Consider the following 27,011-nt stretch of genomic DNA (forward strand, 5'->3'; position numbering starts at 1 on the left):
ATGCGGATGATTTGTTGTTGTATGTGGCGGACCCGGCGGAGGGGATGCCAGAGATAATGCGGATACTTGGGGAGTTTGGGGATTTTTCAGGGTACAAATTGAACATGGGGAAAAGTGAGTTGTTCGTGGTGCATCCAGGGGAGCAGAGCAAGGAAATAGAGGATTTACCGTTGAGGAAGGTAACAAGGGACTTCCGGTACTTGGGGATCCAGATAGCCAAGAATTGGGGTACATTACACAGGCTTAATTTAACACGGTTGGTGGAACAGACGGAGGAGGACTTCAAGAGATGGGACATGGTGTCCCTGTCACTGGCAGGGAGGGTGCAGGCGGTTAAAATGGTGGTCCTCCCGAGATTCCTTTTTGTGTTTCAGTGCCTCCTGGTGGTGGTCACGAAGGCTTTTTTCAAGAGAATCGAGAAGAGTATTATGAGTTTTGTGTGGGCCGGGAAGACCCCGAGAGTGAGGAGGGGATTTTTGCAGCGTAGCAGGGACGGGGGGGTTGGCACTACCGAGCCTAAATGACTATTACTGGGCCGCCAATGTTTCAATGGTGTGTAAGTGGATGGGAGAAGGGGAGGGAGCGGCGTGGAAGAGATTGGAGAGGGCGTCCTGCAGGGGGACTAGCCTACAAGCAATGGTGACGGCACCGTTGCCGTTCTCACCGAAGAAATACACCATAAGCCCGGTGGTGGTGGCTACATTGAAAATTTGGGGGCAGTGGAGACGGCATAGGGGAAAGACGGGAGCCTCGGTGCGGTCCCCGAGCATGGCAAAGAGCTGGGGTAGTACAATTGAGAGATTTGTTCGTGGATGGGACGTTTGCGAGTCTGGGTGCGCTGATGGAAAAATATGGGTTGCCCCAAGGGAATGCATTTCGGTATATGCAACTGAGGGCTTTTGCGAGGCAACAGGTGAGGGAATTTCCGCAGCTCCCGACGCAGGAAGTGCAGGATAGAGTGATCTCAGAGACATGGGTGGGGGATGGTAAGGTGTCGGACATATATAGGGAAATGAGGGACGAGGGGGAGATCATGGTAGATGAGCTGAACGGGAAATGGGAAGAAGAGCTGGGGGAGGAGATTGAGGAGGGGCTGTGGGCTGACGCCCTACGTAGGGTAATCTCATCGTCCTCGTGTGCCAGGCTAAGCCTGATACAATTCAAGGTTCTACACAGGGCGCATTTGACTGGAGCACGGCTCAGTAGATTTTTTGGGGTAGAGGATAGGTGTGGGAGATGCTCGAGAAGCCCAGCGAATCACACCCACGTGTTCTGGTCATGCCCGGTACTACAGGTGTTCTGGGTGGGGGTGGCAAAGGTGCTTTCGAAGGTGGTGGGGGTCCGGGTCGAACCAAGCTGGGGGTTGGCTATATTCGGGGTTGCAGAAGAGCCGGGAGTGCAGGAGGCGAGAGAGGCTGATGTTTTGGCCTTTGCGTCCCTAGTAGCCCGGCGCAGGATATTGTTAATGTGGAAGGAAGCCAAACCCCCGGGTGTGGAGACCTGGATAAACGACATGGCAGGGTTTATAAAGTTAGAACGGATCAAGTTCGTATTAAGAGGTTCGGCTCAAGGGTTCACCAGGCGGTGGCAGCCGTTCGCCGACTACCTCACAGAAAGATAGAGGGAATGGAAAAGAAGAAGACAACAGCAGCAACCCAGGGGGGAGGGTGGGGGGGGGGTGGGGGGGGGGGGGCAGAGGAACCGGACGGACTCTCAGGGATGTCATTGTATATGTATAGACACTTGTAGGTAATGTATATTGGATTGTATCTTTGGAGAGTAACTATTTTTGACAAGGCAGTTGCCACTTGGTTTTGTTTTTGTTTATATAATATTTATTTATTTGTTTAAAATTGGCCACGGTTATTTATATTGCTTTGTTGTTGTTCAAAAGAAAAACTATGTACTGTTATGTTTGGCCACAAAATTTTGAATAAAATATATAAAAAAAAAAAAATATGCAACTGCTTCAGAGACTGAGCGTGTTGCTGGGGCAGGGGCGCGGGGCAGAGAGATGTGCAGTACATGTAGAGGATTTAATTGCTGCATATCAGTGTTGCTTGTACAGGTTTCGGAAACACCACAGTACCAGAAACCTTTTAGCAGTAATCGAGAGGATGATGTCACTAGAACATTTTGAAAGGTGCAGGAAAGAAAGCAAATTTTCAGTGAAAGCACTTGCAGACGAGGGTCGAGGTGTTTGAATTGAAGGTGCAGCCGTCTAGAACTGTATTCGGAGAGAGACGAGGTGGAAGCAGGAGAATTCTCGGTTCCTCAGAACCAATGCAGAAGACGATTCACTGTGCAGGGAGTCACTCATGAAACCTGGAATGACCTAGGAGTCGGCCCATCTGTATGTGTTCCCCGTCAGTGGTAGGCGCATATCATTCAAAACATTGTACAGGGAGAGGAAACAGGAAAAGTTTTAAATAAAATTAAACAAAAAGACCTAAACTTCTCTCTCCCCCCCCCCCCCCGGCAAATTGTATTTTTAAATTTGCACTACAATTCCGTGTTATGCTTTAAAAAATGTGGCAGAACTTATAAAGCACTTTGCTGACATCTTGTGACAGAAATTACAAATGACCACTTCTGTATCAGTGAAGTGGTCTGCTTCTCCGGCTTCCTATTTTGGATATTATTGTTTGCTACAGCTTGACTCTGCTTTTATTAGTTTCCCCTTAAAACTAACATCTTTTGAGGTTAAGGATCCACAATATTTTCTTATTTCCTTGTTTGCTGCCCTTTGATACAGACAACATGAGAAAAGTCACGAGTGATGAAAGACCATTCAGTCAGTCCATTGTTTCTCTAGTGCATTAACTTGGATATCATGGAATTCGGTTATACTTCGAACACCAGTATTTTTGTGTCTCTTACTTTCTTTGACAAATGATTCCCAACATGTAATGATGCTTTTGTGCCTGTTTGGACAATTCAGTTTACTTTCAAACCCTGAATTATCCGATAATTTTAAATCACAACATTTAATTAAGCCCAGACTATACATTCTTCCAAGTAATCCTGGCCTTTAACCCATCCAGCAGCATTCCCCCTCCCCCCACCCCACCCACCAAATTCCAAGTAGTGGTGAACATCACGTTCCTGCCCTCTTCCATTTTAATGTGCCTGAATTCAGGAGCGGGGAGGCTGCCCGCCCATTCCAGTTATGACCAGCAGCATCCTGGCCACAGGAGATTTGGATTTGCTTGTAAACATTTTCACCAGGAGGTGCAGGCGTTCAGTGCCTGGCTCCACCAGGATAGTGTGGACCTCCAAAGATGGATAGTGAGCAGTGGACACGGGAGGAGGAAATTGCAAAGGGAGTAGACTGATGAAGTGAGTGGGCCAAACTGCAGCAGATGGAGTTCAGTGTGGGAAAGTGGGAGCTCATCCATGTTGGATCCAACTAACAGACTGGATTGAAACTACAATTCTGTCGCATCCAGCCATAAGTGGTGGTGGACAATTAAACAACAAACTCAAGAAAAGGGGAGACTCGACGAACACTCCCACCCTCAATGATTGGGGAGCCCGGAATGCCAGGGCAAAAGACGAGGCTGAAGCATTTCTGGCCATATTTAGCCAGGAGTGCCAATTGGATAATTCATGTTGCCCTCCTTGTGAAATTCTCAGCATTACTGGTTTAGCTGTTGCACTTCACTGCCACGAGATACTCCCGTACCAGCCTCCCCGAACAGGCGCCGGAATATGGCGACTAGGGGCTTTTCACAGTAACTTCATTTGAAGCCTACTTGTGACGAGTGATTTTCATTTCATATCCGGAAATGGCCCAACGGCCTGTTTACAGCAACGGCGTGGTTACCAATAACATAACATTTCGACTCTAATGCTGAAGACTGGTGCTACAGAACAAACCCCACGGGGCAGCACGGTAGCACAAGGGGCAGCACGGTAGCACAAGTGGATAGCACTGTGGCTTCACAGCGCCAGGGTCCCAGGTTCGATTCCCCGCTGGGTCACTGTCTGTGTGGAGTCTGCACGTTCTCCCCGTGTCTGCGTGGGTTTCCTCCGGGTGCTCCGGTTTCCTCCCACAGTCCAAAGACGTGCAGGTTAGGTGGATTGGCCATTATAAATTGCCCTTAGTGATCAAAAAGGTTAGGAGGGGTTATGGGGATAGGGGGAAGTGAGGGCTTAAGTGGGTCGGTGCAGACTCGATGGGCCGAATGGCTTCCTTCTGCACTGTATGTTCTATGTAAACCGTGCTTGTAGCCAAGCTGTTCCCGTACAGCTATGATGCTGGCATCTACTCGACAAAGTGGGAAACTGCCCTAGTATGTCCTGTCGACAAAAAGCAGTATGAATCCAAACTAGTCAATTACCACCATCAATTTATTCTCAATCATCAGTAAAGTAATGAAAGAGGTTATTGACAGTGCCATCAAGTGGCTCTTACTCAACAGTGGGCAGTGCGGTGGCACAGTGGTTAGCATTGCTGCCTCAGTGCCAGGGACTGCAGTATTTCGGGAGAGTGGCTCGCTATCATCAGGGCATTTAGGGGTGTGCAATAAATGCTGGCCTTGCTAGCAACACACACATCCTGTGAGTAAATTAGAAAATGCTTTGTGCATGAAACCTGTTGTGACCGAAAGTCTCTGCCGAGCAGTTAAAATTCACTCAGAACAAAGAAGAATACAGCACAGAAACAGGCCCTTTGGCCCTTCAAGCCTGTACTGGCCATGATACTAACCTTGGCCAAAATGCTCAGCACTTCCTGGTACTGCATCCCTCTGTACCCATCCTATCCATGTATTTGTCAAGATGCCTTTTGAACGCTGTTAAATGTATCTGCTTCCACAACCTCCCCTGGCAACGCGTTCCTGGCACTCCCCACCCTCTGTATATATATTTTTTTAAACTGCCGCGCACATCTCCTCTAAACTTTGCCCCATGGATCTTAAACCTATGCCCCCTGGTGACTGACAACCACCCCCCCCCCCCCCCCCCCCCCACCACCACCACCACCCTGGAAAGAGTGCCTGCCCGATCCACTCTATCCATGCCCCTCATAATCTTGTAGACCTCTATCAGGTCACCCTTCAACCTCCGTCTTTCTAATGAAAACAGTCCGTGTCTATTCAGCCTCTCTGTTTAGCTAACACCCTTCAGACTAGGCGACATCCTGGTAAACCTCTGCACCCTCTCCAAAGCCTCCACATTCTTTTGGTAGTGTGGCGACCAGAATTGAGCGCAATATTCCAAGTGCGGCCTTGCCAAGGTTCTATACAACTGCAGCATGACTTGCCAGTTTTTATACTTTATGCCCTGTCCAATGAACGCAAGCATTCCGTACGCTTTCTTGACTACCTTGCCCACTTGTGTTGCCATTTTCAAAGATTCACTAATGAATTTGTTTTCTCGATCCGGTTTTCAAAATTTCTTGAATAGCACTTGAGTGTAAAGAGGAAGCCGTAAGTTTTCAACCTTGATCATGTGTGTCATCTTTAATGATATCTGTACTATTTTTGTGTATTTTACAGCAATATCCTAGTGCAGAGAATAGTGGTAGCCCTGGGATTAATAAGGAGGATTATGTGCATGCAGAAGATTACCTGAAGAACCCACAAGCAAGACCGCCAATCGTAAGTTTGAATAGCTCCTTTTTATCTGGAGCCATCCAGTGAATATTTGCCACTTTAATGACTTTTAATTAATTGTCCCAGGCTTCCCTTTGTGCTGAAAAGTCATTTGCTCTTTTTCCAGAGCCCCCTTTTATTTCCTGCGAATTGAAAGCCCAAGTGAAGATTGCTAGAGATTTCCTGAATGGGACTCTCTCAATTTTATAATGTCTGTAAGATATTAATAGGAAAGGCTGCTGGCAAATAGTTTTCAGCTAGTCCCAAGGAGAGCTCAATTTGGAGGAGTTATACCTCACTTTAGGTTGAGAAATGGTATTTGGCCAAATACTTCTAACAAATACAAAATGTCTTTGCCGACTGTATTCATAACATTTGGAAGGTGTCAGGAATCTCGGTTGGCAAGATCCCAAGTGGGACTGGCATTGTACAAAATTGATGACTGATACATTGAGACTACATTTTTATTAAGTACAAGACATTTGCTAATAGGAATACCAAGGAATACCAGAATACCAGGAGAGAAATAGCACAAGAGTAGTGAATAAAAAGTTATTCAGTGGGGTCAGAGTAAGGGCAAAAGTAATAAAAGTCTAAATAAGGGTAAATGCACATGTGTTTGATTGCACAAAATGTGGTGAATGGGATTGGTGAGTTACAGGTGCAGTTTGGTTTGTGGAAAAATGATGATGTGGATGAAGAAAGGGCAGGACTGGCTGTTAAATATTCCTGGATGCAAGGTGTTCAGGAAAGATGAGAAAGGAAGAAAAGAGAAGGGGAGGCGGTTTTGATTAAGGAGAACATTCCAGTGCTGGAGAGAGGACATTCTAGAGTGCAGGACAGATTCATTTGACTAGAGACAAGGAATTAAAAAGATGCAATTACATTGCTTGGTGTCGTCTTCGGGGATTACTCACTAACTAGTATGATTGTCCACCTAAGAAAACATGTGTTACTGGTCATGAGTTCGGTGGATTCTTGCTGTTGATTCCGATCCTTCGACTGCACATTTGGCAGGTGTTTCCGGAAGGTGGGATTGGTCTTTGGACGCTAGATTGGTAGTATTCCTTTCTCAGGCTCCTTTACCCGGTCTCCTTCTGCTGTTGGGTGTCCTTGAAGAATTGTGTCCATTCAATCAGGACGTTCCTCCAAGTAGTCCTCTTCTGAGTAAGGGTCTCTCAGACCTTGACATCCATGTTGCATTTCTTGAGGTAAGCCTTCAGGGTGTCTTTGAAGAGCTTCCTGTGTCACCCTCTTATTTGGAAGCCTTTCTTGAGCTTGGTGAAGAAGATTGGCTTTGGCAGTCGGGACACCCTAAACACATGGCTGGCCCAGCAGAGTTGGTTTTGGATGATTATGGCCTTGATGCTGGTGTTCTTTGCTCCTCAAGATCACTGATGTTAGCACTCCTGTCTTCCCCGTTGATGTGAAGAATCCATTTTGGACAGTGTTGATGGGCCTTGAGGTGGAGTCTGTACATAATTGTACATTGGGGCAGCACGGTAGCATTGTGGATAGCACAATTGCTTCACAGCTCCAGGGTCCCAGGTTCGATTCCGGCTTGGGTCACTGTCTGTGCGGAGTCTGCACATCCTCCCCGTGTGTGCGTGGGTTTCCTCCGGGTGCTCCGGTTTCCTCCCACAGCCCAAAGATGTGCAGGTTAGGTGGATTGGCCATGATAAATTGCCCTTAGTGTCCAAAATTGCCCTTCGTGTGGGGTGGGGTTACTGGGTTATGGGGATAGGGTGGAGGTGTTGACCTTGTGTAGGGTGCTCTTTCCAAGAGCCGGTGCAGACTCAACGGGCCGAATGGCCTCCTTCTGCACTGTAAATTCTATGATAATCCAAGTATCTGAGCCTCATGGAAGAGTTGGGAGGATGATTACCTTGTACACGAGGATCTTGGTCTTGGCACTGATGTTGTGGTCTTCAAAGATTCCTGTCCTTGGGCATCTGAAGGAGGTGCTCGCGGATTGGATATGATATTGTCAGCCTTCGAGCAGAGGTGGCTCCCAGATATGGGAATATGTTCCATGTTTGGCAGGGTTCCTCCGTTGGTCCTGATGGAGGAAGAGACTGGATCGTGCCCTGGTTCGGGTTGGTAAAGGACTTGAATCTTTTTGAGGCTGAGACCAGTTCTTTGGTATGCTTCTGTAGATGTCAAGCATAGCTTAGCGATTGTCTTCTGAGTGGAGATGGCGATGCCACCCTCACACTGCAATTCCATGAGCGATGTCAGTGTAATTTTGTTCTTGGATTTCAACTGGGTGAGGTTGAAAACTTTTGCGCCATCCTGTAGACGACGTCTGCTCCACTGGGAAGCTTGTTCTTGACAAGGTGAAGGGATGAAGATGGAGAAGAGGGTGGAACTTCATTTCTCTTGAAGTTACCGAGCAACCATGGTTTGTTTGGAAGCCATGCAGGTTTTCTGGAAGGATTTCTTCAGAGACTGGGATAGAGCGGCTATGCAGGATTTGGGCGATGATCTTCCTGCTGATTGAGACTCGGAGAATTCCTTTGTAGTTCCCTCAGTCCACTTTGTCTCCTTTCTTGAAGATGGTGGCAATGCTGGCATCTGAGGTTGATGCTACCTGGACTATGATGAAAGTGGAGGTAATTAATACACTGGAAGGATTTAAAATTTAATACGGTGGAGGTATTGGACAGTCTGTCGATTCTTAGTTGATAAAGGCAACAGAAGGGGTTGAGGTGCATCCAAGGATACTGAGGAACATGAAGAGTTGAAACTGTGGAGATGTTTGCCATAATTTTCCAGTCTTTATAGACTCTGGGCTGGTGCCAAAGGACCTGGAGAGTTGCAAATGTTACAGCCCTGTTCAAAAAAGGGTGTAAAGGTTGGCAAAAAAAAACGGATAGAGCTTAACCTGCACGAGCGTAGAATTGATAACATTTGTATTAGAAAAAATTGTTGAAATTACCTGCAAAGGAGGACATTTTAGAATCAAACCTTGGGGAAGCAGAAAAATGTACATTTTTGTTTATTGAAAATGGGCCAATGAGTGTTTAAAATGTTGAGCAATGATATTCAAGAATTTGTGGGAGATGCAGTTAGGAATTTTTCAATGGAAGCACTACAAAATATTGTTTTTGTGCCTTTTGTTTTACAGGGAACGTTAAGCAAATCTGAGTGGGAAGCTACAAGTAAGTATAACCCTTTGAAACAACCTTCTGGTCAACAACAACTTTTATTTATTTACATAGAATTTACAGTGCAGAAGGAGGCCATTCAGCCCATCGAGTCTGCAACGGCTCTTGGAAAGAGCACCCTACACAAGGTCAACACTTCCACCTTATCCCCAGTAACCCCACCCAACACTCTAAGGGCAAATTTGGACACTAAGGGCAATTTTCCATGGCCAATCCACCTAACCTGCACATCTTTGGACTGTGGGAGGAAACCAGAGCACCTGGAGGAAACCCACGCACACACGGGGAGGATGTGCAGACTCCGCACAGACAGTGACCCAAGCCGGAATCGAACCTGGGACTCTGGAGCCGTGAAGCAATTGTGCTATCCACAATGCTACTGTGCTGCCCCTTCATGTAGCGCCTTTAACGTAGTAACATATTCCAGGGTGCTTCAGTGGAACACAGTAAAACAAAATATGGTAGAGTTGCAAAAGAAGATATTTGGTCAGGTGACCAAAAACTTTGTGAAAGAGGTAGATTTTAAGGAGCTTCTTGAAGAGAAGATAGAGAGGTGTAAGGAGGATATTGCAGAGCTTGGGACTATTGCAACTGAAGGCATGTTTACCTGTGGTGGAGCGATTTAAAATTGGAGTTGTTCAAAAGGCCAGATTGGATGAGTGCTGATATCTTGGGAGAATTGTGAAGCTGGAAGAGTCACAGAGATAGGGATAGGCGAAGCCATGGAGGGATTTAACAATAATGAGATTTCTGAGACATAGACATGTTGAAGCATTTCTCTTTGCACTCAGGACACTTTGCAAGAATTCCGATATGAGGGGTAAACAATACTTAATGCTTTCTGAGAAGAGAGTGCTAATTGGTTGGCAAGTGGATCTGGTAGAGACGTTGCCATGGTTAATGCACCAGTTGATAGTGGCTCTCTGAAGGAGCACTTCACTTACTACAGATGCTCACTTCAGGGTCAATGTGACACTAGGGTTGTGAACAGTTGCGATTATTCTCAGACAAGTTGCCAGGGAGCGGGATGGAGTTGGTAGCTAGGGTACAGAATTTGGAATGGGGACTGGAAACAGTGGCTACACTCGTCTCAATATTTAGTTGAAGGAAATTTCTGCTCATTGGATTATCAAATTGTAATAAGTGTCTCTTCACCATATGGAGTTAAATGAGCCCTGGTTAACATTGATATCAATTCCTTCTCCAAAAATACTCAATAGTAAGGGGAGAGATCCAGTAACACTGTTAAACCTCAGCACATTACACAGGACTTGTTACATGTGAGTGTTACAACACACACAGCCCTTCTCAAGGGCAGTCAGTGATGTGCAGTAATTGCCGGCACCCACATCCTGTAAGATCAGGAGCAGAATTAGGCCACTCGGCCCATCGAGTGCTCCGCCATTGATATTTTTCTCATCCCCATTCTCCTGCCTTCGTCCCATAACCACTGATCCACTTATTAATCAAGAACCTGTCTATCTCTGTCTTAAAGATAAATCTTTGCAGAGAGTTATTAAATATCTTCTAGTCTTCCATTGCATATCTGCTGTCCTACTCTTAACCTAGTTTTCCGGGTCACTTTAGCCAATTGTGCCTTCATCCCATTGTATGAATGGTGTCGTACCCTTAAACACAATTCTTCGACCCATACTTTCCACCTTCAAACTGAATGTGAAATTCTATCATGTTATGATCGCTGTTGCCTTGAGGCACCTTTACTTTAAGGTCACTGATTAATCTTGTTTTCTTGTATGTTACCAAGTCTAGAATAGTCTGCTCCCCGGTTGACCTTGAATGTACTGCTCTAAGTAATTGTTCCGAATACGCTCTGATCTCACTTTACAGGATGCCTTTGCCAATCCGATTTGCCCAATTTATTTTGCTATATTGCATATTCTGCTATAAAGGAAATCGATTTGTCATTGCATGCTTAACTAAAATAGTTGAATTGTGGATGGAACATTTCAATAATCCTTAAATTTTAGAAACCATTATACTGTCATATTTCACTGGTTTTGCTTTGCAAGTGTGAATGAAAATGCAATAAATGTTGCAGTATACTATTGCTGCCAATAGATGGTGTGGATATAGCGTGTACTGTAAGAATAGAAAGCTGCTGTGCATTGTGTAAGAAACATATTTTTCCAATTGTTTATATTCTGTGACATACACTCGGGTGTTTCAATATTCTTTTGGCTTTGTTTATAACATGAAGTGGTTTTAGAATAGAATAGAGCATTAGAATAGAACATAGAATAGAATAGAACATTACGCCGCAGTACAGGCCCTTCGGCCCTCGATGTTGCGCCGACCTGTGAAACCACTCTAAAGCCCATCTACACTATTCCATTATCATCCATATGTCTATCCAATGACCATTTAAATGCCCTTAATGTTGGCGAATCTACTACTGATGCAGGCAGGGCATTCCACGCCCCTACTATGAGTAAAGAACCTACCTCTGACATCTGTCCTATATCTATCTCCCCTGAATTTAAAGCTATGTCCCCTCGTGCTAGCCATCACCATCCGAGGAAAGAGGCTCTCACTGTCCACCCTATCTAATCCTTTGTCATTCCTCCTTTTCCTCTTTCTCCACATTTCATGAACCCTGTGTTAAGTGTGGAGGAGCAGATGCGTGGAGATGAAATTTACTGCAGAGAAGTGTTAGAAGAAGTTTTGCTGGCAAGAATGAGGAGAGGCAGTGAAAAATGAAGGATGCAATTCTAAACAGGAGATGTAGTGGGATCTGTGGTTATCGGTGCACAAAGGTTGGAAGGTGTCGTGATGGCTAGGGCAAGTTAATGAAGCATAGAGAATCCTGTGATTTATAAATGGGGTCACAAAGTCAAAAAGCAAAGATGTTACAGCGAACTTGTTGGACACTGGTTCAGTCTCAACTGGAGTATTGTGCCCAGTTGTGGCCACAGCCTTGGGGAGAATGTGAAGGCATTAGAGAGTGTGATTTAGGAGAATATTTCCAGACACGAGGGGACTTCAGTTACGTGGATAGATTGGAAATGATGGGCTGCTCTACTTGGAGAAGAGCAGTTTAAGAAGATTTGATGGAGGTGTTCAAAGTCATGCAGGGTCCGGCCAGGGTAAACAGGAAGAAACTGTTCCCACTACTGGAAGAATCAGGAAAAAGAGGACACAGATTAAAGATAATTGGCAAAAGAAGAATGACGACATGAGGAGAGCTTAATCATGCAGCAAATGGCTAGGATCTGGAATGCACTGTCTGAGAGTGTGGTGGAGACAGATTCAATCATGGCTTTCAATGGCTGCCTCTGCCATCATCCTTTCTTTAATTCAATGAAGGAAGTTAGACAGAAATAGACATTGGGTTAATTGTATTCCACTGTGAAACTATCCGCAGCTCGCTCTGTGTTTTTCTGCACTTTTGCAATTTTTACCTTGCTCTGTCTTAAAGGCCTCGAGTGACTGTACCTCAGTGACCAATAGGTGTCCGATATTGCTTGGAGGGTCATACTGTCTCCTCTGTGTCAGGAGGCGGTCCCACTTGAGAGACCTTAGCACAAATACCCATGTCGTCACTCCAGAGCCATGCAGTACAGTGGGATTTCTATATTGTCAGAGGTGCCGTCCTTTCGGTCAAATGTTGAACCAAGATGGTAAAAGATCTTGTGGAGTTATTTCAAAGAAGAGAAGGGGAATTCTCCTTGGTGTCCTGGCCAATATTTATCCCTCAACCAATCACAACAACCAGATCTTCTCATTGTGGAACCTTGCTTTGTGTAAATTAGCTGCTATATTTCTTACAACAACGATTACTCTTCAAAAGTACTTAGTCACAAGTTTTGGGGATTCAGGGCCTGCGAAAGGCTCTGGTGGAAGATAAATAGGAGAGATGGTGGTGTCATGGTATTGTCACTGGGCAACGGCCCAGGCTAATGCTCTGAGGGGACATGGGCTTGCAGGCCACCATGGCAGCTGGTAGAATTTAAATGCAATTAATAAATCTGGAAAGCTAGTCTCCGTAATGGTGCCATGAAGCAGACACACATTGTTGTGAAAACTCATCTGGTTTTCTCTTCGGGAAGGAAATCTGCCACCCTCACCTGGCCTGGCCTACATGTGATCCTTGACTGCACTCTGAAATGACTGAGCAAGTCACTCCGTTCAGGGGAAATTGGGGATGGGCAACAAATGATGGCCTTTCCAGCCACGCCCAGATCCTATGACAGTGACCAGATGCTTCATAGATAACCATCTATGTATATCATGCTCTTAATTGCAGGGCAGCACGGTAGCATAGTGGATAGCACAATTGCTTCACAGCTCCAGGGTCCCAGGTTCGATTCCCGGCTTGGGTCACTGTCTGTGCGGAGTCTGCACGTCCTCCCCGTGTGTGCGTGGGTTTCCTCCGGGTGCTCCAGTTTCCTCTCACAGTCCAAAGATGTGCAAGTTAGGTGGATTGGCCATGATAAATTGCCCTTAGTGTTGGGGGGGGGGGTTTACTGGGTTATGGGGATAGGGTGGAGGTGTGGGCTTGTGTAGGGTGCTCTTTCCAAGAGCCGGTGCAGACTCGATGGGCCGAATAGCCTCCTGCACTTTAAATGCTATGTTTAATTCTTGATCTCTCATCCAACATTGCAAAAGTGACTACACTCTGCTGTAAAGTGTTTGGAGAAGTCCCGTGGTTGTGGAAATTACTTATTAAATGCAAGTCTGTCTTTATCGCACTCTTGAGCTTTTATCTAGTCATGTCCAGGTGTGAGTAACAACAATAAAGTAAACTATTTGTTAAACATTGGCATCCATTGCAGCCAACCACGCATGACGGTGCATTTATATCTGAAAACGGGCATCGCAATGACCATTCTTTTTTGCATACTTTCTCCTTAGGCATATATTTAGTTTTTGCGTTTGAAAAGCTGCCATAAACAAATGAGCAAACCGCCATTTTCTGCTGGGAACTTCTTTGGTACCTGAAGATATGAAGCTCCAGCACTAGAGGACTTAAACTGCAGCAGTTAACCCTTTGAAGACTTCTTTGACGTACAGTATTTTAAGACTGACATTTGTGCCAGTCAAGTCTACACGATATTTTGGATGATTATGGATTCAAGCTGAAGGCCTCGGTGGGCCAGTTTTCCAAGTTGTTAGATGTACGAGAAGCGATGTATTGGCTGGAACGTCCCCCCCCCCCCCCTATTAATTTTCTTTGTTCAATACTTGTTTTTGTTTTACTTGCCAGTATATATATTTTTGTTTAAAACCTTTTTGGATACTGAACTTTTTATTTTTTAGGTTGACCAAGTTCAAGAAGCGGCGATGTTAGAAAGTTGAATTGGTTGTTTAAATGTGTTATTTTTAAAAAACCTTACAAACTGGTTGTGTTTGTCTCGCTGTCTGTGATTTGCATTGCTGAGCAGACTAGATTAAACCACGTAACCAAAGCTTTGTGTTCGTGCATTTTCTGAAGAAACGCAATCTGGCCATCTCTTGAACCCATCTTCTAGTCGTTACTTCAGTCATCTTCTCTAGTAATGTAATATGTTTTTCTTTTTTTTGTGAAGTAGATCAGCCTCCATCTCCTGTTTATTTTCCTAGCGGTTGAACTATTTCCCCCTGTGTGAACAATCTATCTGGATCAGCTTTATCAGTCTCTTGCTTTTGTAAGTTTGAAAACTTCATTTGAACTACCTCCCTATCTTTTTGTTTTTCCGCCCCCAGCAAGAACAAGTCCAACTGTTAACCCTTTTCAATTTACGCTGTACCTTCAGGGGGGAATGTTCTTGTGGTACATTGACCTTGAATGCACAGAATACAGAAACCCATGTTCTATGCTGCAATAGTGTAATTTTTGTTACTTGTCGAATTTCACAAAGTGGGCATATTCCTCCTAAACTCAATTAAATTTTTGTTAGCTGCTCAGCTTTTATTATTTCATGGGGTGTGGGTGTCGCCGCCCAGGCCAGCATTTGTTGCCCATCCCCTATTTGCCTTTGAACTGAGCGGCTTGCTCGCTGATTTCAGAGGCAGTTAGGAGTCACATTGCTGTGAGTCTGGAGTTGCACGTAGACCCAGAATGGGTAAGGACGGCAGATTTCTTTCCCTAAAGGAGATTAGTGAACCCAAATGGATTTTTAACAGCAATCAATGATAGTTGTCATGCTCACCATCAGTGGGACTAGCTTTATATTCCTGGTGCATTAACTGAATTTATATTCCACAAGTTGCCGTGGTGGGGTTTGAGCTCACATTGCCAGAGCATATTAGGCTGGGTCTCGAGTACGAGTCCAGTGACATTATCACTCCCCAGTGTCTCCTCATTCTAATTTTAATACCTGCTGACTTGGGTTATCTTATTTCTGATACATTCGTTCAACGTAGTGGTCCTAGGGCAATCCACTGCTGTATCTCACTCACCAGTCACAGTGGTTATGTTTACTAGGCTAAATCTAGAGTCTGGACAACCAGTCTGGAAACATGAGTGGCACAGTGGTTAGCACTGCTGCCTCACAGCACCAGGGACCTGGGTTCAATTCCGAACTTGGGTGGGTGACTGTGTGGAGTTTGGACATTTTTCCCCGTGTCTGTGGGTTTCCTCCCACAGTCCAAAGATGCCCAGGTTAGGGTGATTGGCCATGTTAAATTGGCCCTTTGTGTCCAAGGTTAGGTGGGGTTACGGGGATCGGGCAGGGGAGTGGGCTTGGGTTGGGTGCTCCTTTGAAGGGTCGATGCAGACTCGATGCGCCAAATGTTCTCCTGTAATTTAAATTTTTTTTAGAGTATCCAATTCTTTTTTTTTTTTTGCAAGGGGCAATTTAGCACGGCCAATCCACCTAACCTGCACATCTTTGGTTGTGGGGGTGAGACCCACGCAGACACGGAGAGAATGTGCACACTCCACATGGACAGTGTCCCGAGGCCGGGATCGAACCCGGGTCCTCAGCACCGTGAGGCAGCAGTGCTAACCACTGTGCCACCCTGTGGTCTCCTGTACTGTAGGGATTCTGAATTTAAATCGCATGATAATTTGTGAATTGTCTTTAGTTAATTAAAATCTGGAAAACAAAGCTAGTAGCAGTGATGCTGAGCTAACAGATTTGTTGTAAAAATCCACTAGTTTACCAATGTCCTTTAGAGAAGGAAACCTGCTGCCCTTGCCCAGTCTGGTCCGTATGTGACTAGACGCTCGGCAGTGTGTTTGATTCCTAACTGTTCTTTGAAATGGGCTAGCAGGCCACTAAGGCTGCTCACCACCAGTTTCTCAAGTACAATTGAGAATGGACAATATATCCTGCTCTTGCCAGTGAGACATCCTGTGAACGAATGAATAAAATAAAGTGAAACTTGTTTATGGCTACCCTGCTTTTTTTGTGCTGCACCTCCTCCATACCATTTGGTTTTCGTTGTGCCTTCGCATCTTGAGTCAATTCAATCCTTGTTGAATACCCTTTAAATCTAATTAAAGCTGTCATCCGTATTTTACTCAAAGTTGATCAAATGTGTTTTTAAAAAAAATTCAGTAAGTTAATTCTTTATATATTGTTCACTAAATGCCACACACTCATTTTGGACTTTTTTCAGTACAAATTAGGTGTTGGCAATAGGGTACCCCATCCAAATGGCCATTATTCATGCTCTGAACCTTGATGGTGAAGGTTAGCTATTTGTTTAAATGCAGGGAGACTGATCACTCAAGTCTTTGCCAGAGGGGTCCTTTTGATGACGATCAGAATCAGTGACCCTGCTTTTCGTTTTGCCTCAGATCGAGCAGCATGTGCGCTGCTCCTGTAACCGATCAGATTACTTAGCACGGACTGAGATTGAATCCAGACTGGATGGTTAGCCGGAGTTTAATAAAGAGGGATAGGTGGATGCCTGTGTGGAGCATAGGCACCGGCGTGCACTTGAGGAGAATTGCCTGTTTATGTGCTGTTTGTTCCACATAATGTTAGCATTAGGGAATAAAAGTGATCTTTACTTAATCTCTTGCAGAAGAGTTCTTGAAAGAATCTTTTCTTCCAACTATAAAGTATTTTTCACTTTCAAATTCGAAATGATCAGGGCAAATGAAGTCACACCATAGATAGGATCCAACCAAATATGCACTTCAGCAGGAGGACTAATTCCATGGTATTTTTGATTCCGTTCAGTTGAAATTTGACTCGGTCAGATGATTATTATACAGAAATATGTCCATAGGCCTCATTTCTATGTTTCTAACATTCTGCAGTTTAATGGTGTGGCGACATTAAATGTGTTGCTTAAATTGGTAGAATTGCAACATCAACATTACTAACTAATCCCAAAATACAATTACAGTGGCAATCTGGTGAGGGAAGTTGATACTAGCTGTTCCTGCTTACAGCTTTGAACATGGTTAGGTTGAATGGATGTGGTGATCTTTACTGGCAGAGATCTCCACCGTTTTGCTTCTGAGGCCTTCACCCCATGACCCAATTCCTCAGCAATGCAGCATAATTATTAATTCCGGTAAAACTCCATCAATTCCGTTCACCAATGCCAGCTCAACGCTGCAAAAGAATAATACTGGTCTGTAAGCTCATCTCACTCCCTTTTTCCCTGCACATCAGTTTAAGAGATATGAACCCCAATCTATGTCTTCCCCTCAATCTCGGACTCCCTCACTGATTATTGGCAGCACATCAAACAGTTCCAGTACTCTTGTCATTCAACCATCCCTCCACCCCATCCCAACTCCTATATTTCTAAATTAAAAGTGTACCGCAGGTTCAATTTGGGTGAACAATCAGGTCTGTCTGTGCTGCCCACCATGGTGGCAAGACTGCTAACACAAGGTATAGGCTCACGGTTGTGGAATGATTCCCTCAAGACTCCCCAAAACCTTTTACAAAGCCATTTACAAGGCACAAGTCAGGAGTGTGATGGAATATTCTCCACTTGCCTGGATGAGTGCAGCTCCAACAACACTCGAGAAGCTCGACACCATCCAGTAATGAACAGTCCGCTTGATTGGTACCCCATCCGCCATCGTTTGCACCCTTCACCACCAACACAGTGGCAGCAGTGTGCACCATCTACAGGATGTGCTGCAGCAACTCACCAAGACTCCTTTGATGACACTTTCTAAAACCATATGAAGGACTAGGGCAACATGTGCATGGGAATGCCCCCACCTACACACTCCCTTTCAAGCCGCTAAAAACCTGGCTTGGAACTAGATTGTTGTTCCTTCACTGTCCCTGGATCAAAATCCTGGAACTCCCTAAGCACTGGAGGTCTATCTCACCCTGTCGGTTGCAGACGGTCAAGAAGGCAGCTCACCATCACCTCGAAGACTAGTATGGATGTGCAACAAATGCTGACCTCATTGATGTACAAGAATAATTTTTTTTAAATGGGGTGCAAAGTTAGAGAATTAAGTTGTAAATTAATTTGCACACTATTTCAGTTAATCTCATAAGTGTCAATAACAGTTTTCTGGTGTTGATATATTTTGCTCTTTCGCCACAAAGACAGCAGCTCTATATCTCCTTGTAGCTGCTTCCTGAGATGCTTCACACTCCTCTCCTCATTGTGACAGTTATTTCCTGTTAAGAGCATCGCTGATGTTAAATGTGAGGGTATTCCAAATCCTGGAAGGGAAGCTTGAAATGCCTGCTTTTAATTTGGTGTAATTTGAGGAAAGATGTGCAGACCAGTGAAGGATGTCCCAGGTGTTTTTATGGTGGTTTTAAACAAAATAAATGTTTGATCTAAACACCAAAAAAAAGCCAACTGAAAATGAAAATGAAAAATGAAAATCGCTTATTGTCACAAGTAGTGTAGCCACCTAAATTGGCCAACTCCCGATTTAAAATGGCGAACGGCAAAGGCTGATGGGAAAGTCAGCGAACAAGACAGAAACCGGCAGGTGCAGGTTTGCTGTGTATTAAAACTCTGCAAAAGGCCAGACAACATCGATACCAGCGACCATCACCATAACAATGTAGCAGCCATCTACATACTGATGAGCAATCCCCGGGAACAATAAGTAACATTTGGGGGACACAAAGCAAAGCCAGACTCCCCGGCGCCAGCAGGAGCCAACACAAAGGAGGTGAACGAACACCTCAAGACCGCCCATCGATCAGGGAACCGCTCCAGTATTGGAGAAATCGAACCAAGTGATTGGGACAAAGTCCAATCACTTGGGACCAGGTACAGGGTCCGCCCCGAAAGGCAGGAAGCCCCTGGGGACTATAAGAGTTAAGCCCCAAGTTCAAATCGCTCTCTTCACTTCTTCGTCCTGCCCGGGTCACCCAGCAACACGAACCAACATTGACCGTGACCGGTGCAGTGACCACCGAACGAAGTAAGTCTTAATTCAATGCTCGCTACAAGATAGGCGCTCCTAGCTACCAATCCGTACCAACTTCGAATCCCGCCGACTCAGAACCCGAACAAAAGGCCATTTGTTCCCCCTGACCTGGTGGGCCAGTCCGAAGTTCAGTATAGACCTGTTGTAGAAGTAGCTTAGACGTAGAATTTGTGCATGAGTAGCGATTACTGTGTATAATAAATGTGCTTTGATTTAAATCTTACTAATCGGTGTATTGGGTTATTGATCATTACTTGGACTTGAACCTCGTGGCGGTATCATAAAGATACCTGGCGACTCGAGAGCAAAGGTAATAAAACAGAGCAATTGAACCAACGGAAAGTTAGCAACATTATTTGGCGGCTCTGTTGGGATCCAATCTAGAAGTGGCATAACCACTCCGGGAGAACCCAAGAATTTGAATTAGAGATCCAATTGGAAACAGAAAACCACAAGTGTTCAAGCAGTTCTGATCAATAGTCATAATTCGGAAGTGTGTGTATGCATGCATAACTAACAGGGCGATAAGGTAAAACTGATAGATTTTTTTGTTGCGACAAAACTGTCGGGAGTTTGTATATCGGAAAGTAGCGAAAGGCGTACCCGTATTTACAGCACCGCCTTAATACCCCTGTCCCAAATTTGAAGAGCAGCATTCGGATAGGAAAGATGGCAATGCAGGCAATGCAGCGCCTCATGAACCCAGAGGAATTTGCGGTCACAGCGACCAGCAGCAGTAGAGTGGGGCAATGTCCCATTTGTGAGGAAGAGATCAGGAAATATCTCAAAGGGAAAGGATGGCCCCTTTGGAATGAATTCTGTGCCAACGAGGAATCGGGCCCCAGGAGTATAGGACATACTTGGTCGGAGACCCTGAGCGAGATCCACAAAAAGAGCTGAGGGAAAGCTCGCAAGTCGATGGCAATCGTGTCCTGCTTGGCACAATTGCGAGGCACAGAGGAGGTCGTTAGGACTCTCCGGAATGAAGTAGAGGGCATACATCAAATGAGTGAGGTCGATGTAAGCGAGGTAGAAAGAGAGAATTTAGAATTGAGGAGGAAATTGGCAGCAAAAGACGTAGAGGTGGATGACGCCAAAAGGGCTCACCAGTCTTGTCTGGCGCACTTGAGCAGCTTTCAGTCTCAATATGAAAAGGCCTATCGGGACACGTAACGTGCAGTCCTGGTACGTGAAGAAACAGAAAAGCAGGTAGAAGCATTACAGAGACAGTGAGGCGACCTAAAGGCAGCGTTAAGAGCACTCCATGCTGCCACCACAGAGCAAAGACAAAGCACATTAAATCACGCAAAGTGCCGGAAGCAGATTGCAGAGCTGCAATCGCTGCTTTCAGTTCAAAAAGGATGCCAGGAAACCTTTGGAGAAAAGTTAGATGAGGAAGACGGCCCTGATTGGGAAGAATTGAATGAAACAGCGCAGAGATATGTTCAGGGAACATGTGCGCAGGGAAAGCCACAATAGAGGAAAGCGCCCGAACCCCCCACACAGCAGATGGTTCAGGCTCCAATGAACCCAGTCACCACCCACCGCACAGCCACATCGGACAATGCGGAATTTCTATACTCCACCCCCTTAACAGTGACCCAATTACGGGATGCATGCGATAAGATCATACCGTTCCTCCCCACCTCAGACCCCCACCATTTCTTTGCCACAGTAAAGCATCAGGCGACCATGTACGGCCTGGATGAGAGGGAGCATGTAAAGCTCACGGTTTGCCTCCTCTGAGGGATCATAACTGTAGGCTTCAAGTGAAGTTACTGTGAAAAGCCCCAAGTCGCCATATTCCGGCGCCTGTTCGGGGAGGCTGGTACGGGAATACACTTAACACTTAGCAATACACTTAACACTTAACAATACACTTAACTACATGGAATCTTTAAATTTACCCAGTTCCAAATCCCTCTATTTCCTTAACTTTGGCGATAAACCCCTCCCATTCGGCAATAAATCCCACCCCTCTGGATCTCTATTGATGGGGAGTTGATGGCATAGTGGTATTGTCACTGGACTAATAAACCAGAGACCCAGGGTAATGTTCTGGGGACCCAGGTTAAAGTCTCGCCACTGCAGATAGTGAAATTTGAATTCAATAAAAATCTGGAAAAAAAAGTTTAATGATGACCATGAAATCACTTGAATCAACTGGTTCACGGCAGCAAGTCTCGATCCACTATCACAACCCCACCCTCGGTGCTCGCTGATCTCTATTAATCTCTGGTGCAGCAACACTTCTGAAATTCTCATTGTGTTCAAACCCCTCTGTAGTTTCTCCCTGCCAGCCTCTGTAACCACCTCCAGCCCTGAAACACCCACTCCCATTGAGATCTTTGCACTTCTCTACTTTTGGCCGTGTAAGCATCCCCAGCTTTAATCGCTCCACCACTGTTGGTCGTACATTCAGCTGCCCCGGTTCTGAGCTTGGGAATCCCCTCCCTAAAACTCTTCCCCTCTCTACATGTTGCATCACTTTAAGCTGCTTCTTAAAACCTGCCTAATTTGGTCACCAGTACTGAAAACTGTGCTCTCTGAGACCCTAGGGAGATTTTTTACTACATTAAAGATACATGCTCTGGTTTCCTCCCACAAGTCCCGAAAGACGTGCTTTTAGGTAATTTGGACATTCTGAATTCTCCCTCCACGTACCTGAACAGGTGCCGGAATGTGACGACTAGGGGATTTTCACAGTAACTTCATTGAAGTATTAATGTAAGCCTACTTGAGACAATAAAGATTATTATGAGAAGAAATTCCTTGTTAAAGAAACATTTTGCCTCACAATTTCTATGGGACGATATATAGGAATGAAAGGTGTGGGTGGTATTTTAGGAACATGTTTCTAACAATCACGTAAGGACTTGACTGTTTCATACATTAATCTGAATCCCTGTGATTAAATCGTGTCGCCTTGTTTTTATAAGAGATGCTCTCTCGAAGATGAGGCTGTAATCTGGTAAATGGAACCACTGGGAAGAGATTCTTGGAGCTGGATTAAAGTGCATTGAAATGTCAATGGAAGAGTTTGAAACTGGCTTAAAGTGAAGAAAAATTGCCTGCAGGAATTTGGGGAAGTGCCCGAATTGTAATTTTAAGAAGATGTGGTTTATTGGTAGGTCATTGAATGGTGCAGGAGGAAGGGTTTAATCTTTTAATGTTTGACCCAAAGTCACCGGGGACTATCTGGATGTATTCCAATTTAAAAACTAATTTCAAGGTAATATGGTAATTCATGTCATTAAACTATGAAATGAACTTCTTATTGAACACAAGGTACTTGCAATAAATTCTGCACTCCGTTTACTTCTGTGCCTATTGTGAACTATTTGGATCAGTTGAGTCATGGGGCTGAGATTATGGGGTGAATTGATGATGGCCCCATTTAAGAATGGGACTGCTTCTAGTGGTTCAGGGAACATAGATATAAGATTAACTGGAAGAGATTTAGGATGAGAGAAGTGTTTTTAACGTGGTGGGGGGGGGGCTATGAAATTAATGATGGATTGAATCTGAGACCATGTCAACGTTCAGGACTGAGGCCTGAATTTTCAGTTCTGAGTCAGCTGTGCCGAGTCAGGAAAATTCTCAGCTCTGAAAGCCCAACTTGGGAGAAAGTCCTCCAGGATTTTCAATTCAGACGTTCAGAGTCGGACACACTGCCCCTGGAAAGAGTTCGGAGGCAGCCAAAGGGGCAGCCAGGTGTGGAGGTGGGCTGTCTGAAAGGCCAACCGTGGTGCTCCATGACTTTGTCCCAGTTGCAAAAGAAACAAGAAAACAAATTTAAAAAGCAGCTCTCTAGCCCTCACACCACCTCACCCCTGCCCCATACACTCCCCATGCAAACCCCTGCTGCCTCATGCCCTCCACCAACCCCCCCCCTCATGGCCGCTCATAGGCTGTGCCAACCTGTGCCGTCTTCCCATCGCCATGGCATTCATTGTCCCATGCCAACTTAGTTCCATCTCATGCCAACCACTTGTACAGCAAATTATGTAAATTATTTGTAACCTTGGTTAGGAGGGACGCAATTGTAAGATGGAGCAATATGAAGCAAAGACTCGCCTGTAACAAATGAAAAACTCCAATAAAAACATTAAAAAAAATTGTGATGATCAGACATTAAATTTAAATATTTATTAGAATAAAGAAAAAAAAGAATTGACACTACTTAAAACACAGTTTTACACAGTTAACAGTGCTTTCCAACCATTCCCTAAATGATTTTGACTTAAATAAACTTAAGAGGTGATGGCAACAGTCCTTATAGATTTTCGAATCTATAGAATTCCAGTAACATTACCACTCAATGCCCTGCTACCTTTAGGGCACTCTCTGAGTGTGGCAGAAAACAGCTGTTTACAGGTCTGGCTTCAACACCCACACTATCATGTTCGAGATTTCATAGTCACCACACCCACACACTGTGTTCCTTAAAGCTGCCCCCCCCCCTTTGATCTTAAACTCTATTTATAGAATCATAGAGTTTACAGCACAGAAGGAGCGATTCGGCCCATCAAGTCTGCATCGGCCCTTGGAAAGAGCACCCCACTTAAGATCACACCTCCACCCTATCCCTGTAACCCAGTAACCCCACCTAACCCTTTTGGGCACTAAGGGCAATTTTATCGTGACCAATCCACGTAACCTGCACATCTTTGGACTGTGGGAGGAAACCGGAGCACCCGGAGGAAACCCACGCAGACACAGTGAGAACGTGCAGACTTCGCACAGGCAGTGACCCAAGCCGGGAATCGGCTAACCACTGTGCTACCGTGTTGCCTCCACTGCTACTGTGCCGCCCCTTGTTTGTACAACCCTTTAAAAGTTTATTTTCCTAGAATTGATCAACCCCTTTTTAAATGTATTGTATTTTAAAAGTAAACTGACACAATATTCCCTCAGCTACTTACAATCTGCCAATTGCATATGTTCCTTTTAAAATACAACAGCCAACTTTAAACCACTTATTTTATTTTACCTTATGTAAATTCCTGTTCCAGCTCTCCTGGCTCATTACCATTTTAAACAATTTGCCATCACACTTCCTCTATTGACCTGTCTATCTGTCTCCAATTCAGTTACACCAGTCACACTGCCACAAGCTTGTTTCCCCGGTATGACAATGTGATGATATTGCAAAGAAAAATAAATATTATGACTCATTTTCCTCCCATAAAGTGAAGTGCAACATTTCAATTTCCAAACGATTTTCTGCATATACTTCAACTGATTCTCTCTCCACGAGTTGCCATTTGTGGAACAAGATTGAAAATGACCCTTAATGGGGTCCTAATGTGTGCACTGATGTTGATCTACCTTTTACTCATAGGCTCCTCAGTCAAGGCTCAAAGCAACTTGACATTTTGCTCAGCAAAGCCTTTCACCAGAAGCTCCACTTGCTCAAACCTTGTGTGTCACAATGTCAGGAGATGGAGGCACAGCGGTATTGTCACTGGACTGGTAATCCAGAGACCCAGGCTATTGCTCTGGGGACATGGGTTCAAATCCCATCACCGCTTCTGGCGGCATTTGAATTCAATGAGTAAATCTGGACTTGAAAGCCAGTCTCAGCAATGAGACTATCGCGATTCATAAAATCATAGATTGTACAGTGCAGAAGGAGGCCTTTGAGGCCGCACCGGACTCTGGAAAGAACACCCCACCCTATCCCAGTAACTCCACCTAACCTTTTTGGACACTAAGGGCACTTTTTCATGGCCAATTCACCTAACCTGCAGATCTTTGGACTGTGGGAGGAAACCGGAGCACCCGGAGGAAACCCACGCAGACACGGGGAGGACGTGCAGACTCCGCACAGACAGTGACCCAAGCCGGGAATCGAACCTGGGACCCTGGAGCAGTGAAGCAACTGTGCTAACCACTGTGCTACCGTGCTGCCCACAATTACCCTGTAATTGTTGCAAAAACACATCTGTTCACTAATGCTATGAAGGGAAGGAAATCTGCCATCCTCACGCAATCTGGCCTCCAGACCCACAGCAATGTGGTTGACGATTAACTGCGCTTTTCAATGGCTGAGAAAACCATTTAGTTTAAGGGCAATTAGGGGTGGGCAATAAATACTACCCTTGCCAGCAATGGCCACATCCAATGAGGGAATAAAGACAACAAAATGTGCACTCCCCTTCAGTTTGATCTCTGATATATTTGAGGGGGGAGGTGGGGGAGGACTGGTATTATCATTGGACTGGTAATCCAGAGATCCAGGGTAATGTTCTGGGGACCCAGCTTCAAATCCCATCACAGCAGATGTTGGAATTTGAATTCAATTTTAAAAAATCTGGAATTAAAAGTCACGAACATGAAACATTGTCGATTGCCATAAAGTACCCACTTGTTTCGCGCATGCCCTTTAGGGAAGGAAATCTGCCATCCTTACCCGGCCTGGCTAAATAAACAAAAGAAATTTTAAAAAATCCTCGTGAGGTCGATACCTCCAGGATGCAAAGATGCTATGTGCTGTGGAATGCTGAAAGGGACTCTCCGATTCTACTTCAGGAACCTCTGAAAGAGGAAGGGGTGTTACAATGGTGTGCTGATGAGCACAGTTCTCAAGTACAAGAATCGGAAGCTAACAGAGAAAAATAATTTTATTGAGGAGGGCCTTTGAGTTCTTACAGAGTATTGGAACGATCCAATAAACCAATGTGGGAGGAAGGGTGACAGTACATTTATGCAAGTCAGGGAAAATCTGTAAAATAAGTATTGTGAAAATGATTTACTATTACAGTAAAATGGAGTAACAACTAAAATAACAGGTCATGGCAAACTGCATCATATCTTACTATAAAATAAAGTGAAGCCATCACGATTGAAGCAGCTTCTTTGTGAGTAGCTGGTGAGTCTTTATTTATTTAATTCTTAATTTTATTTCTGTTCAGCCTAACAATTAATATTGTTATAAATAGATGGATGGCAGAGCGTATTAGTCCCGAGTAGTGCGCATCCTTTTCCACGTGGGATCTCCAGGATGCTTCTCGTGTTTTGGACAACCACATGTGCAGTAAGCGCCAGTAGAAGCAGCTGCAAATCTGGGATTTGTAACTTGAGCAGTAGTCCGCATCACAAGGCGGAGCGCTTTGAGGAAAGCATATTTCTGTATGCAGTCATCCCTCATCAAGATGGGCAGCACGGTAGCACAAGTGGATTGCACTGTGGCTTCACAGCGCCAAGGTCCCAGGTTCGATTCCCTGCTGGGTCACTGTGCGCAGTCTGCACGTTCTCCCCGTGTGTGCGTGGGTTTCCTCCGGGTGCTCCGGTTTCCTCCCACAATCCAAAGACGTGCAGGTTAGGTGGATTGGCCATGATAAATTGCCCTGAGGGAACAAAAAGGTTAGGAGCGATTATTGGGTTACGGGGATAGGGTGGAAATGAGGGCTTAAGTGGGTCAGTGCAGACCCGATGGGCCGAATGGCCTCCTTCTGCACTGTATGTTCTATGTTCTATTCAAGAGCATGCAAGATCCAATAGCTGAGTGCATTGTGCCACCATTATCTGCTGATAGAATTTTTTTAGGATGAAGTGGCTGGCCTATGTGATTTCTCCTTTGGATGCCTGTACCGCAGCATGGACGTTCAAGGCAATGCTAAAGTTGACTCTGAGTTCTAGTCCATTGGTTGACTGTTTTGCAGACCTTCAAAGGCACACATCGATCACAGGGTGCCTGTTAGGTTCAATAAACCTCATACACTTCCTCCACCATGCCAAGGAGCTGGCTCTATTGTGGTAAAATTCTACTGACCTCTTATATAATCTCCAACCATGGTTTCTGTTTCCAATCGCTGCGATCTGGTCCTTACTGCAATTCTCATTAACCTCTTCTACCCCATTCCTTGTTATCTTATTTCCACTGCTCTACCTCCTATACAAGAGGGCTGGTTAGCTCAGGTA

At 45.0% G+C, this 27,011-nt stretch overlaps 1 protein-coding gene across 1 annotated transcript in view; it reads left to right on the top strand.

Moving 5' to 3' along the window:
- rnmt (RNA (guanine-7-) methyltransferase) overlaps positions 1–16,093 on the top strand; it is a 43,012-nt gene extending 26,919 nt beyond the window's left edge. Inside the window, exons 8-10 of the mRNA XM_072468439.1 lie at positions 5,502–5,603; positions 8,725–8,758; positions 13,637–16,093. Coding sequence (XP_072324540.1) covers positions 5,502–5,603; positions 8,725–8,758; positions 13,637–13,674 — 174 coding nt within the window. The 3' untranslated portion in view covers positions 13,675–16,093. The remainder of the gene's footprint in view (positions 1–5,501; positions 5,604–8,724; positions 8,759–13,636) is intronic.
- The last annotated feature ends 10,918 nt before the right edge of the window (positions 16,094–27,011 follow it).

Source organism: Scyliorhinus torazame, chromosome 11 (genome assembly GCF_047496885.1).
Source record: "Scyliorhinus torazame isolate Kashiwa2021f chromosome 11, sScyTor2.1, whole genome shotgun sequence".
Lineage (NCBI taxonomy): Eukaryota > Metazoa > Chordata > Chondrichthyes > Carcharhiniformes > Scyliorhinidae > Scyliorhinus > Scyliorhinus torazame.